This window comes from Lytechinus pictus, chromosome 7, assembly GCF_037042905.1.
Source record: "Lytechinus pictus isolate F3 Inbred chromosome 7, Lp3.0, whole genome shotgun sequence".
In the NCBI taxonomy this organism is placed as follows: domain Eukaryota; kingdom Metazoa; phylum Echinodermata; class Echinoidea; order Temnopleuroida; family Toxopneustidae; genus Lytechinus; species Lytechinus pictus.
The window spans coordinates 674127-687788 of record NC_087251.1 but is presented as its reverse complement, the minus strand read 5'-3'; the positions used below and the strand labels follow the sequence as shown (position 1 = coordinate 687788).

General features: G+C 36.5%; 1 protein-coding gene and 2 non-coding genes across 3 annotated transcripts in view; all 3 read right to left on the bottom strand.

Moving 5' to 3' along the window:
• The window catches only part of LOC129265189 (actin-related protein 2-A), a 31607-nt gene extending 18355 nt beyond the window's left edge, over positions 1 to 13252 (bottom strand). The window contains exons 1-7 of the mRNA XM_054903203.2: positions 12189 to 13252; positions 9202 to 9274; positions 8350 to 8486; positions 7740 to 7825; positions 2933 to 2996; positions 1958 to 2083; positions 631 to 783 (exon numbers count right to left, since the gene is read on the bottom strand). Of these exons, the coding sequence (XP_054759178.1) occupies positions 631 to 783; positions 1958 to 2083; positions 2933 to 2996; positions 7740 to 7825; positions 8350 to 8486; positions 9202 to 9274; positions 12189 to 12398 (849 nt within the window). The 5' untranslated portion in view covers positions 12399 to 13252. The remainder of the gene's footprint in view (positions 1 to 630; positions 784 to 1957; positions 2084 to 2932; positions 2997 to 7739; positions 7826 to 8349; positions 8487 to 9201; positions 9275 to 12188) is intronic.
• On the bottom strand, positions 1343 to 1414 carry LOC129266071 (small nucleolar RNA SNORD61). The gene has a single exon (XR_008585038.1). It is a non-coding gene; the product is annotated as a small nucleolar RNA SNORD61 (small nucleolar RNA).
• Positions 2511 to 2583, bottom strand: LOC129266070 (small nucleolar RNA SNORD61). The gene has a single exon (XR_008585037.1). It is a non-coding gene; the product is annotated as a small nucleolar RNA SNORD61 (small nucleolar RNA).
• Positions 13253 to 13662: the final 410 nt, after the last annotated feature.

The window sequence follows — 13662 nt, the reverse complement described above, 5'->3', positions numbered from 1 at the left end:
TTTATCATAATATTTTATTCAAAAGAAATAATCAGTATAAAAGAGTAACGTTTACTCTTTCATATGGTATAAAAATAATCAATTTTACTCAAGAAAAAGTGGTTAAATTCTTTGAGAAACAAAGTCTCACAATTCACAAGATTTTGCAGGGACATGAATTCAGCCACGAGAGGACTTGGATAAATCTTGCTCATTTGCTCATTAACTCAGGGGCTTGCAGACTGACTGCTTCATGGCCAAAGACCATTAAACTTTGTCATGTGACCTGAAACTTGCACAGTAATGTTCACTGGTTCTTGATTACTCTTATGTAAGATTCATAAAATAGATCTATACTTTTAAAGTTATGACATTTCAAAAACTTAACCTACTTTAAGATTTCAAAGTACATTGACCCTAAATGACCTTTGACCCTTGTCAGGTGACATGCAACTTGTGCAAGATGATTAAGTGATACTTGATTACCCGTATGTCCAAGCTTCATGAAATAGGTCTAAGTCATGACAATTCAAAAACTTTATATAAATCTTGGTTAAGATTCGCTGCTGCTGCCGCCGTCAGAAAAGCAGCGTATATAGTGTTGCTCTGCTATACATGTGAGAAAAAAACTACAATAAAAGAAGTTCTTACAGATAATTTAGCAGTATCACCCTTCAGTACTCGCTCAAGGTAGAGTTGTTTGATCTCTCTTTCTAAACGGGATGGGAAGCCTGGATACATGGTAGAACCACCAGATAATACTATGTGCTTGTAAAACTCGGATCTGGTATCAATATCAGCAGCCTGAAATAAATCATTCAAAAAGTTTTTTTTTTTTTACCAAACAGGAGAGTGGTGGTATGAATATACAATGTACAAGAATGCTGAAAAAAAACACCTTCATGGTGAAGTTAACTTCTATAAAAAAAAATTATTTTAAGACAAACTTGTGATGTTTAGAATTACCCTTCATACCCCTAGAGGGAATTACAAAAGCAACAGATCTCAACCAATAGAATTAAATTTTATAATAAATAGATATTATTCTTGCCTGATATAGAAAAGAACATTATCTCACCATCCCTAGTCTGAAACTAACCAGGCAAAGAAATCCCATGGTACAGCATAATTGGCTTGGCCTCAATAATGTAAATACATGTATGGTAGTGGGTGCTTCATTGCTTTTAACTGATTCTGATATCGTATTGTTATCTACTTCAAGACATACAGGCTTTATAATATATATTAGAGATTATCCATTCCTATGAAACCACTGAATACATCAATATACAGGATTCAGCGAAGAGACGAGGTGTACTCCAAGTTGTGACTTTTTTCTAATTACAATGGATATTACTTTCAGACATTCAGAACTTCTTAGAGGTATTTCAAATTCTCTTCATTAAGTACTTCTGTAAAAGAAAGTCATCCTTATGTCTGTAGGTACATTCAAAGCTAATCTTAGTATGCATTTTATACATGTAAGCAGTTCCTTTCCTTTTTTTTTAGGGTTCCGATTCATCATAAAAGGTTTCATTTTTCATTTCATTTCAGCACGGGTCCTACCCCAGGTAATTCATTAAACAAACTAATCCATGTTGAAATTTTTTCATGAGGATTATTGTCCTGGCAATTATGTTATTTGACTTCCCTTGGTCAGATTTTTAAAAGGTGAAAACTACGCCTTTATTTTTGGTTCCAGACCTAATCTTCCTCATCATTTGTGTGCTATTACCTAATATTTCAATCAACCTTGACATTGATTTCAAATTTGAAGAGACCTCTCTAAACTATGATACAGCATTAATGACCTATTAGTAAGCTCATGTCAAAGACCCCCTGAGGACCATTTCATCATGAGAGTTGCTTATGAAATAACCCATTAAATTTGAAAGTGTTTAACTATGAATTGTTTCTATTTAATGTCCAAGACCACTTTGTGCAAACTGACCCCCATTTGATAGATTATTATTATTACATTGATAGTATTGAAGAGTAATTCTGAAATTCCAACTCCTTCCTGGTTGATAAGATGTGGTTGAAAGAGAGCTTCAGGAGCACCAAACCTTTCACCTCCGACCTTTATCTGACGTCCATCAGGAAGCTGAAAGGTAAAGCAATAGGGTATTTCAACTTTAGTCTAGGAAGTTAGCCATAATAAAACTAGTCACTACATTAAACCAGGGTGGTGTAACAAGACTGGTGACCTTTTCTTCATATTATCAATCATCTCATTTGCTGATTAGCATTAGCTACAAGTTGAATCTCATCTTTGAAAATAAACAATTTTAATTGTTAAACAGGAAGTTTACCCTTATGATTGGTTTAATAAAAGCAGAAAAATTAGTTGAAATATTGAAAGGTTTGATGAAATCCATAAAAGAATGAGAGTTATGATTTGTGAAAGGTTGTTGATAATGCAGTGAAGAACTTTTGTTTGCTCACAAGCTGATGTAGGGGCAAAATTTGTAAGAGGTAAGGGATAGTTCAATTTGTGACATTTTTCTTTTTACAATGCATTTTTTATTCAGACATTCAGAACTTCTTAGAGGTATTTCAGATTTTCTTCATGAAGTATATCTGTAAAAGAAAAGTCATCCTTATGTCTGTATGTCCATCCACTGCTAATTTGACGGGCATTTTGTAAACAGATTTTTTTTTGAGGTGGAGAGCTGAATGAAGCAATGAAATTTCCAAAAGATAGTAAATTGACTAAATTCTTCTAAAGGTCACATATACTGGACATAGATAAGCACACAAAGGACTACCCCTGATTATCAGCAAGGTAGTTTCAGTTGTTACATTTTTAGTGTGAGGCCAATGGAAGAGCAATCTTTTGCAGTGGGCCATGTTTAAGAACAATATCATGAACAAAATTTGATTGCTCTCTGTGCTACAATTTGCACTTATCATTAAAGGTCTATATATTGATGCATATTTAATCATTACTTACTGTGTAATTCTCCACAAGTACTGTAGTCTCATTTGCAAGCTTTTGTTCTTGTTCCACGTTGTACCTAAACAATAATAACAATCATATTTTAAAATTCAGATTATATCAAATGAATTTTGATTTTTAATCAAAATCACCTCTTCTCATACCCAACTCAATTTGTGCTCTTGAAAAAGCATTTATACAATGAGTGTTCCTCAGTGGCGTAACAGGCGGGGGGGGGGGGGGGGGGGGCAAGCTGCCCCCCCTGGCGGATTTCACCAGGAAAATAAAAGAAAAACGGGAAAAAGAAAAAAAGGAGGGAGAAAGAAAGGGAAAGGGGGAGGAAAGGGGAAAAGGAAAGGAGGAAAAGGAAAGGGAAGGGGAAAAGGGAAAAGAAAACGAAGGAAAAACGTTTTTTTTAATGAAAAAGGAAGGAAAGCGGGAAAATGTACGAAAGAAGAACATTTGAGAAAGAACAAATCATTCCGAAATAGGCCTATGTAATGCAATAGCACGGTGGGAAATAAATTAAAAGATGGCAAAACGGCAAACAATAGCGGGAAACGAAGGTAGAATGTAATTAATCAAAAGCTAAATTGGAAAACAAAGCAAAGGGACAAAAAAAATAATAACACGACCGGGCTACCGATGATTGAAATTAAAGAGCGGGAAGAAAGATGGACTGCAAATAACATTGTGCTATAAGCTTGCTAAATTTCACGCAAATAAGCAAGGGGCTTTGCCCCAGACCCCACGCAGTAGGGGCTCTTCATTATTTATAACCTTCAAATGGCTCTATAACGCACCCCGTTCAATCACTTGCATACAGGCGCGGGGGGGGGGGGGGGGGGGGTGGTCTTGGTTCCACACCCAAGAGGAAATAAAAGAAACTATAGGAGACAACATATAATGAAATGAATAGAAACAATGAAATGTGTTATTTGCTGAATATAATGAAAAAATCTATCACATAATTATAATTTAATTTCAATAGGCAATTTCTTTTTTCCAGCTCGCTTTGCACGCTGGCAACTTTTTACTAATTTTTCACACATTGCTATGTTTTGCCCCCTCAAAATATTTGGTTCATTACGCAACTGGGTTGAATGAATGTGTTGTGTAAAAGCTATATTCTGTATATGCCCGCGATTTGATTAAAAATAATAGCGGCAATATGCGAGGTTTAATGGCTTTGATATAAAAAAGTTCTGGGGGCTCCGCCCCGGACCCCAACTGCACAGCACTGCGTATGGCAGAGTTGGGCCATGGCTCCAAAAAGTTCTACAAACAAGAACAACAAAAAAGGAGGAAAGAAAAGCAAAGGAAAAGTGTAGGATACGGTTTTATTTACTGAATATAATGTCAATAATAGCTCAAAGTTAGATTCTCATTAATAGTTGATTTTTTTCTCGCTCACTTCGCTCTCTCGGGACTTATATAAAGCAGCTTTTTAGCACATGTGCTATACTGCGCCCCTCGTTTTTTTTTTTTACTCTCACGCTACTGCCGCAAAGAATCCTGTTCACAGTGGCGTACAGACCACAAACAAGTGGAATGCCTCTGGCCGTCTCACCTGCATCACGCGATTCAATATAGCAGCAGTGCTGATTTTGAAAACTACTATAACTCGCACAAGATGTTCAGTGATACTTGGTTACTCTTATTTCCACGTTTTATGAACTAGACCAATACACTTATAGAGATATGATGGCAATTCAACAAATACCCCCAACGTGGCCAAAGTTCTTTGACCTTACATGACCTTTGACCTTGATCATGTGACCTGAAACTCGCACAGGATGTTCAGTGATACTTGATTACTATTATGTCCAAGTTTTATGAACTAGACCAACACACTTTCAAATTTATGGCTGTAATTCAACAAATACCCCAATTTGGCCAAAGTTCATTGACCCTAAATGACCTTTGACCTTGATCATATGACCTGAAACTTGCACAGGATGTTTAGTAATACTTGATTACTATTATGTCCAAGTTTCATGAATCAGATCCATAAACTTTCAAAGTTATGATGGTAATTCAACAGATACCCCCAATTCGGCCAAAGTTCATTGACCCTAAATGACCTTTGACCTTGGTCATGTGATGTGAAACTCATGCAGGATGTTCAGTGATACTTGATTAACCTTATGTATAAGTTTCATGAACTAGGTCCATATATTTTCTAAGTTATGATGACATTTCAAAAACTTAACCTTAGGTTAAGATTTTGATGTTGATTCCCCCAACATGGTCTAAGTTCATTGACCCTAAATGACCTTTGACCTTGGTCATGTGACATGAAACTCAGGCAGGATGTTCAGTAATACTTGATTAACCTTATGGCCAAGTTTCATGAACTAGGTCCATATACTTTCTAAGTTATGCTGTCATTTCAAAAACTTAACCTCAGGTTAAGATTTGGTGTTGACGCCGCCGCCGTCGGAAAAGCGGCGCCTATAGTCTCACTCTGCTATGCAGGTGAGACAAAAAGGGAATCTAAAGAGAGAAGAGTGAAATATGTTATTCTCTGGATATCATGTCAAAATCTATCACAAAATTTGATTTTTGTATCAAAAAGGTCAAAAATTTTGCTCGCTCGCAATTTTTTTAAAAGATAAATTTTGCTCGATACGCAATATCCGGCCTTCTTAAAATAGTCGCCTCATTACACCATTACGCCTGTTCATACCATGATATGACCGGGAAATTTTTGGCTCTTGCCCCCCCTGGCCACCGACTCCTGTTACGCCGCTGGTGTTCCTGGGTTTTTGTCCATAATATGTGGTTACCATGGCAACACAATTTGTGACATGTATGTAAAATGTGTCTTGCACATCTTTAGCTCAAGATCTATGTGTGGTAAATTTCATGAGAATTGGTTAAAAACTAATGATATAGTTTGAACCGCAAGATTTTTACCCAATTTTCACCATACAGGCCTCTCGATTAACTTTAATTTTTGGAAATCAGCCGGGCACCCTGGACTGAACTTTAGGTGGTCAAATGGCAGTTTAGGTGGTCATCACATGCATATTGAAAATATTGTATCATGACAAATTGTAAAGTGTATCAACTCTGTATGTGTAAGTTTGCTGCGAAACACTACATTACTGGTGGAACCTTTCTGTGGATTAAAAAGGACAAACTCAAGCCTTTGTTTCAAAGGAGATAAAGAAAATTACTCATGATCCACACCTCTGTGTAACTGTCTCTCTCTGTCCCTGTCCCTTTCTCTCTGTCACTCTCTCTAAGGTAAACTCTGAGTCTCTGTGCTTAATTTGTTTTCTTTTAATGCATGATATCCTGTACTCATACTCATAGTTTGTTTTTGGATATCATATTAGTATTTTAATTTTGCATTGTGTAATTATTTATAATGTTTATGTAATGCTTATATTTTTGATTTGTAAAAGATTCCACAATTCAGCCTCTGGCTGCGAAAGAATTTATAGCAACTTTTTATGAAATGGGCCCCAGAAGTATACATTACAGAAAGAGTGGGAACGAAACCACAAGAGGCTTGGATGAGGCAAAACATAAACAAGTGATCATGTCGTTGTCCATTCCCCAACATCACAAAATGTGTCCTCAATCACCAAATTACACACAACAAGCTCACCACATGTTGAATCTGATACTATAATGAAACGACTTAACTTTATTCAAGTTCAATTGGCCGATCAATGACCGGATACGCCGGCCGTCGATCAGCCCATGAAAGTCGTGCGCTAGTGCCGTGGGCTAGCCAAACCGTCATTGGGTTGATCAACGTACATATGCCGCGAAATAATAAAGGATATTGAATATGCGGTCATATTGAGAGCGTACGGTAGTGCCGCACAATAAAGTGGTGGGATCCCCAGTCTGTTGAATGATACCATTTACCGCGGCATAAGAGTGTGTGCGTCATACACACAAAACTTACAAAACTAGGTACCAGTCTTGCTCAGTGTGTGCATGCACTTTCGATCACGGGAGTGAGATTGATTGCATGCGTGGGACTAGACTAAGCGTGACTGTCTTTGATGCGCGATGTGGATCGAATCTACAATGAGGTCGGGGAGAATTGTTTAAAAAAATGGAATAATCAGTGCAGAATTCGTCTAAACGGACTTCAAAATTTCTAAACGTAAGCAACAAAATATAAGTTTAAACGCTCTGCATGAGAGAAATTTCATTCGTTTTAGACCTACTCATTTTCGGTTTTCTACATTTATTTTTTCTGGTGGTGAGCCCGGGCACTATTACTTGACTTTTAGGGTGCCCGATGGAGCTTTAGACGGTCAATGGCCCCCGGACCGCCACCAATTTCGAGCCCTGCCATATAATATGTTGTTACTATGGCAACATGAATTCCGACACAAGCAAAAAATATGTCTTGCAATCTTTACCTCAAGACCAAAGTGAGAGCCAAAATTCACGACAGTTGGTTAAAAAACGAAGAAGGTAGTTCGAACAGCAATATTGTCACCTATTTGCCATAATACACTGTTACAATGGCAACACAATTTTCAATACCGGTACATGCGACAAATACGTCTTGCACATAATGACCCCAAGACCAATGGGTGTGCCAAATTTCATGAGAATTGGTTAATAATTGAGGAAGTAATTTGAAGCACAACATTTGCAATGGATTGACAAACTGATTCCTATGAACCCTTTTCCTTAACATTTTTCTTAATAATTTTTCCCCTCTTCTCCACAATTGTTAGCCCAATTCTCCTTCATTCTTTATCTTATGATTTCATATTGTGCAATATTGTAATTCATTACTAAGCTGAAAATCTTTTTTATCTTGTAAACTGATTGTAGAACTCACCCAACATAGCATAATTTCTCTTTCATATTCCTGACAGTCTCAAAGTCTGCAGAATGGTTGAAAGCATAGCCTCGCAGTAGAAGCAACTGAAAAAAAAAAAAAACTGAATCAAAAACAAGGATAAAAATACAAGTAGAGAAAGAAAACATTTCAAATACAAAATGTAGAACAGACATTCAGCACTTCTTAGAGGTGTTGCAAGAATATTTCATCCACACACTTAGTCAAATGGCAAGAAAGTCATCCTTATGTCTGTTAGAGGTGATGGTGGCTTTGTCTAAACTAGTAAAGCTAAGACTCTAATAACCAAAAGTTAGAGCCACATCTTTCATGCAGGAATCTCACTAGCATCCTATCACTACTAATCCTCACATTTCACCATAAACAAAGCAATGGGGAATGCATGAAACCTGTGAAAGATGCTTTCAGGATTCCAGCAAGGAGTTTCACTCATCTGCTCTAGGCAGCATATATTCATCTTATACAGAGGTATGGCATGTGTGGTGAATTGTCTAGAGGCGGGGGCTCCACTGCAGTGAGGGTTAAACGGCTTTTGAAATATTTTGAGAAAGTGAAGCAGAAGCTAATTTCAATTGGGGTAGATACTTACTTTGATAAGATACCTGGTGATATCCCTGCCAGCAATGTCTAATCTTCTAGTTAGATGAGGAAGTGAAAATCCTTCATAAACAGGACAGATATGTGTTACACCATCTCCTGAATCAACTACTACACCAGTTAATAGTCCTATACATAGGGGAAAGGAGGATGATGAATTCATATCTTACTGACAGTTTTTTTTATTCAGGAAGATTCACAAATGGCTTTTACAATATAAAAACACATACATAAAATTCTGGCCCTGTAAACATCTACAAATAGATGTAAAGCTACTATCATTCTTTGATATTACATGCAGATTTCTATTGCATCTTGCATTTGATGAAAAGTCAGAAGCTAAGAATTTCTCAAAATGGGTATGAGCTAGAGCCTGATTTACTGTATAATTATTTTAACTTTTAACTGTCTTTCAAATATACAAACGTTTTTTTTTTTTTTGAAGTATTTTTATTTTTAATATTGGCTGTATCATTCATATTGAAAAAATAAGTTTGAGGGATGAAAATAGGAGTAACTACTAATCCTTGCATTCTTAGCAAAGGTTTTCCGCATTTACATGTATGTTTGTATGCATCACGAGCTGCACTTCATTTACACTATGTGCATCGATCTCACTTTTTTAATTAAGCACATTTGTTACTCAAAACCTAAAAACAGAATGAAAATGAGAACTACAAATTATTTCATTGACCAGAAAACAAAAAGTATAAAGCCTAGTTGATTTTCAAAACAACATACCATGATACACATTGCAAACATTTTTGAAATCCCACAAATTTTGGCTTACAATCTACAGACCAGAGTTCAGTATAATAGGCTGAAGTATTCATTTTCTACACACCTTGCGCATAGAGTGTTAGAACAGCTTGAATAGCTATGTAGATCCCAGCAAATCCATATTTCTCAAACATAACCTAGGGAGACATAAGAAAACATACATGTAGAGGTGTTAGGGCACAGTGGATAAATCTTAGGAATTTGGACCACAAGATCCGGGGTTTAGAATCCCACTACAGCACCCCTTTGGCAAGGAGTTATCTAAATTTGCCACTCTCCATTCCGGTGCAGTAAATGGGAATCCGTTAGAAAGATATTCCTTGAATTGATTGAGTGCCAGATCAGAGAAGCCGTGCTAAATCCAGTGTAATAGTATGCAGCACTTAGAAACTATGTACATGTATCAGGCGCTATTATAAATAATGCATATCATCATTGTCATTATAATTTTACAAGTGGAGTGCCTCTGGCAGTCTCGCCTGTATTATACAATTTAACAGCTCAGCAGTGCTGACTTTGAAAACTACTATAAAATAAGTATTCACAAAAAAAAATTATATAATGATATAATGCTATGTTCATTAACCCTAAATGACATTTGACCTTGATCATGTGACTTAAGACTTGCAAGTGATACTTGATTACCCCTACGTCCATATTTCATAAACTACATGTATATCTATAAGTTATGATAGCAATTCAACAATGACATTTGACCTTGGTCACGTGACCTGAATCTCAAAGAAAGATGTTCAGTAATACTTGATTAACCTTATGTCCAAGTTTCATGAACTAGGTCTATATACTTTCTAAGTTATGATGTCATTTCAAAAACTTAACCTTTGGTTAAGATTTGATGTTTATGCCGCTGCTGTCGGAAAAGTGGCGCCTATAGTCTCACTCTGCTATGCAGGCGAGACGAAAATCTCTTTAAACTAAAACAACATCCATTTGTCATGGATCAGTTAATTCATTCAATTCATTTATTATACAATCTGAATGATCTTATCCATTAACAACAATACTGATAATAATAACCACAACTGTGAGCAATGTAGTCACTCAAAGTTAGATCCACAACTGCACAAAAACTTCAGGAGGTAAAGAAAATGTGATATACCTTTGTCATGACTAAAAATACATACTCCGTGTTATTACTTCCTTATTCATATTGAAGCTATCATAGGAATGCAGCTTAGCTTACTACCAATAATGAAAGAAAAATAATGCTCCATAGTGCTATACAACTCATCATTTTATCTGACTTCCTTGTTGCACAGATCCTTCCTTTTTATATCACACTTCTCTATTTGAGCTTTCCTATGCTACACTGCATACTTTTTTTGCACAAAGATATTACATGTAAACATCATGAAACATTATCTCAAAATCTCATAGTTCTATAAAAACGTTATTATTTCATCAAAAAGAATTTTCCGTAATTGCTATCTCTACTGCATCTCTATACATAACAAGGCAAACGCCAAGCGTTGTCTCCCTGCATATTGCAGTCATGAAGAGACTGCATGTCAAAACTATGCTATATGACTTAGATGGACCTCTGTTACAAGTTTGGCGATCCCACCTCAAAGCTATAGAAAGTTATTGTGTGTACAACACAGCACAGTGCCAGTCATGGAAAGTTCATTGACCTTTGACCTTAATCAAATTCAACTCACATTTGAACTTGACCTGCACCTTCAAGAGATGGACCTCTTGTATGAATTTGGAAATCCTACCTCGAAGATATAGAACGTTATTGTGTGTACAGCACAGCAGTGCCAGTCATGGAAAGTTCATTGACCTTTGACCTTATTCAAATTCGGCTCACATTTGAACTTGACCTGCACCTTCAAGAGATGGAACTCCGTTATGAATTTGGCGATCTCACCTCGAAGCTATAGAAAGTTATTGTGTGTACAACACAGCACAGTCAGTCATGGAAAGTTCATTGACCTTTGACCTTATTCAAATTCGACTCATATTCGAACTTGACCTGTACCTTCAAGAGATGGATCTCTGTTATGAATTTAGCGATCTCACCTCGAAAGCTATAGAAAGTTATTGTGTGTACAACACAGCACAGTGCCAGTCATGGAAAGTTCATTGACCTTTGACCTTATTCAAATTCGACTCATATTCAAACTTGACCTGTGCCTTTAGGAGATGGACCTCTGGTATGAATTTGGTGATCCCACCTCGAAGATATAGAAAGTTATTATGTGTACAACACAGCAGTGCCAGTCATGGAAAGTTCATTGACCTTTGACCTTATTTAAATTCGACTCATATTCGAACTTGACCTGTGCCTTCAGGAGATGGACCTCTGGTATGAATTTGGTGATCCCACCTCGAAGATATAGAAAGTTATTATGTGTACAATACAGCACAGTGCCAGTCATGGAAAGTTCATTGACCTTTGACCTTATTCAAATTCGACTCATATTCGAACTTGACCTGTGCCTTCAGGAGATGGACCTCTGGTATGAATTTGGTGATCCCACCTCGAAGATATAGAAAGTTATTATGTGTACAACACAGCACAGTGCCAGTCATGGAAAGTTCATTGACCTTTGACCTGTACCTTCAGGAGATGGACCTCTGGTATGAATTTGGTGATCCCACCTCGAAGCTATAGAAAGTTATTGGGTGTACAACACAATTGTTGATACCTACATGTATGTCTCGCTCCGCTAAGCAGGCAAGACAATAAAAACTAATTAAACCAGTGTTGAGTCATAACGGTCATTTTTGCAAACCTGGTCCCAATTGTACTTCCCCAATAAAGACCCCATGTACCACAGAAAAAAAAACTTCACTGGTTTAGATCAAATATATCAAAATAATATTCTACTATTGACATAGAAATTTCACATATTAAATCTTATACCTTACATGAATGATATCCAACTACATGTATGAAAAGATGATTTCAGCACAGGATTTCTCATTTTTCTCTCCTGTTAGGTGCAGGTAACCATATATGTTAAAAAATTCACTCAATCTTTAAATGTTAGCCAGTAAGTTCATAAGTTGATAGAAAATGCTTACCTCAACCATCTTTTCTCTATTCTTGGCTGGATTCATGGGTGGTTCGGTGAGTAGAAGTTTGCTTTCTTTTGGATTAATGGCCAAACTTTGTTCACCAAAGGTATAGTCCCATACATGCTTCATATCGTCCCAATTCCTAACAATACCATTTTCCATTGGATAGTTGACTTCAAGCATAGACCGAAGCTGACTTGCTTCATCACCAACCATTAGATCCTATAAAACAATCCAGAATTATTTACAAATTACAAATTAAATACCAAATCCAATTGATAGTTGAAGTTTTAAATCTCTAACATCATCCTGGTTGATTCATAATGTGTCCTTGACCGAGACTTGTAAGAAAAGACTTATTTCTGGGTGAACAAGTCATCCACTGGGCCTTAAGGAGCCTGACTTGGATTTATCATGTTAACCGTTGTTTCCGGCCTGTGAGGCGGAGGCCAAATGAATGAAACACGTACCATAGAAGGGAATGCATCGGTCCCATGATGTACATGTAATTAAGCATTGAAAGTGTGGATTGGCGCATTGGCATGCTCATGAATTATTCAGAGCAAGCAGTGAAATCCAGGTTCAAAAGGCCTATTGACTTCACTCGTGACTGAAACTTGTGACCTTTTGACTTTCAATCTCACGTTTACCCAGATTTTGCCAGCTCTCTTCTTCAACCCCTTGTCTCGTTTCAGCCACTACTTGGCAAAGAATATTACCAAGTCATGGGGCCTTGTCAAAAGGCTATGCCTGATAGAACACCCTTCAATGTCTTTGTTTCTCATGTTGAACAACAGTACAACACACACACAGTAAAATGTTTGTCACACCAGTCAATTAATGCATGGTTTCTTGAAAGAGAAAGATAATTTCTAATGTTTAACCATCGAATTACAAGATGTGGTCTTGATTTACCCATATTGCATAATGATTCCATCTAAAAGCTAACACAAAAGTTCTTTCCTAAAATTAAAACAAAAGTGACCCCAAAACAAAAGTTTAAAATGAATATATTCTATACTGTATCCTTGTCTTATCCATTAATATAAGGGTTGATTTACAATTAGGGTATACTTTCCAAAAGCGGCTTCCTGCGCATCATAAAATGAAATAAGATTAGTTATCTCAAATCTACAATGGCAAGCTACTGGGCACTATCAAAGTAACCTGTAAAAGGAAAGAAAATTCATGAAATACATGATTTACTTCCAAATTTTTTTTTTTTAGGGCAAAAATTGCTGTCTCATTTTGTTCCCCTTATTGTGAGCCCACACATCTCTTCTATTAGTAATCAATGTTAGGCATTGTTTTACCAATCAAGATTGATTATTGAAATTCTAAAAAGTTATTGCCTATTTGATTTTTGTTTGTGACTTAACCGAAAATGGGGTGCCAATTCTGTCCTCTCTGTAGTTAGCATAGTTAGACATTACTTGATTAATGTTTGTTTTTTGGTATATAAGAATACCAGTACTTGTCC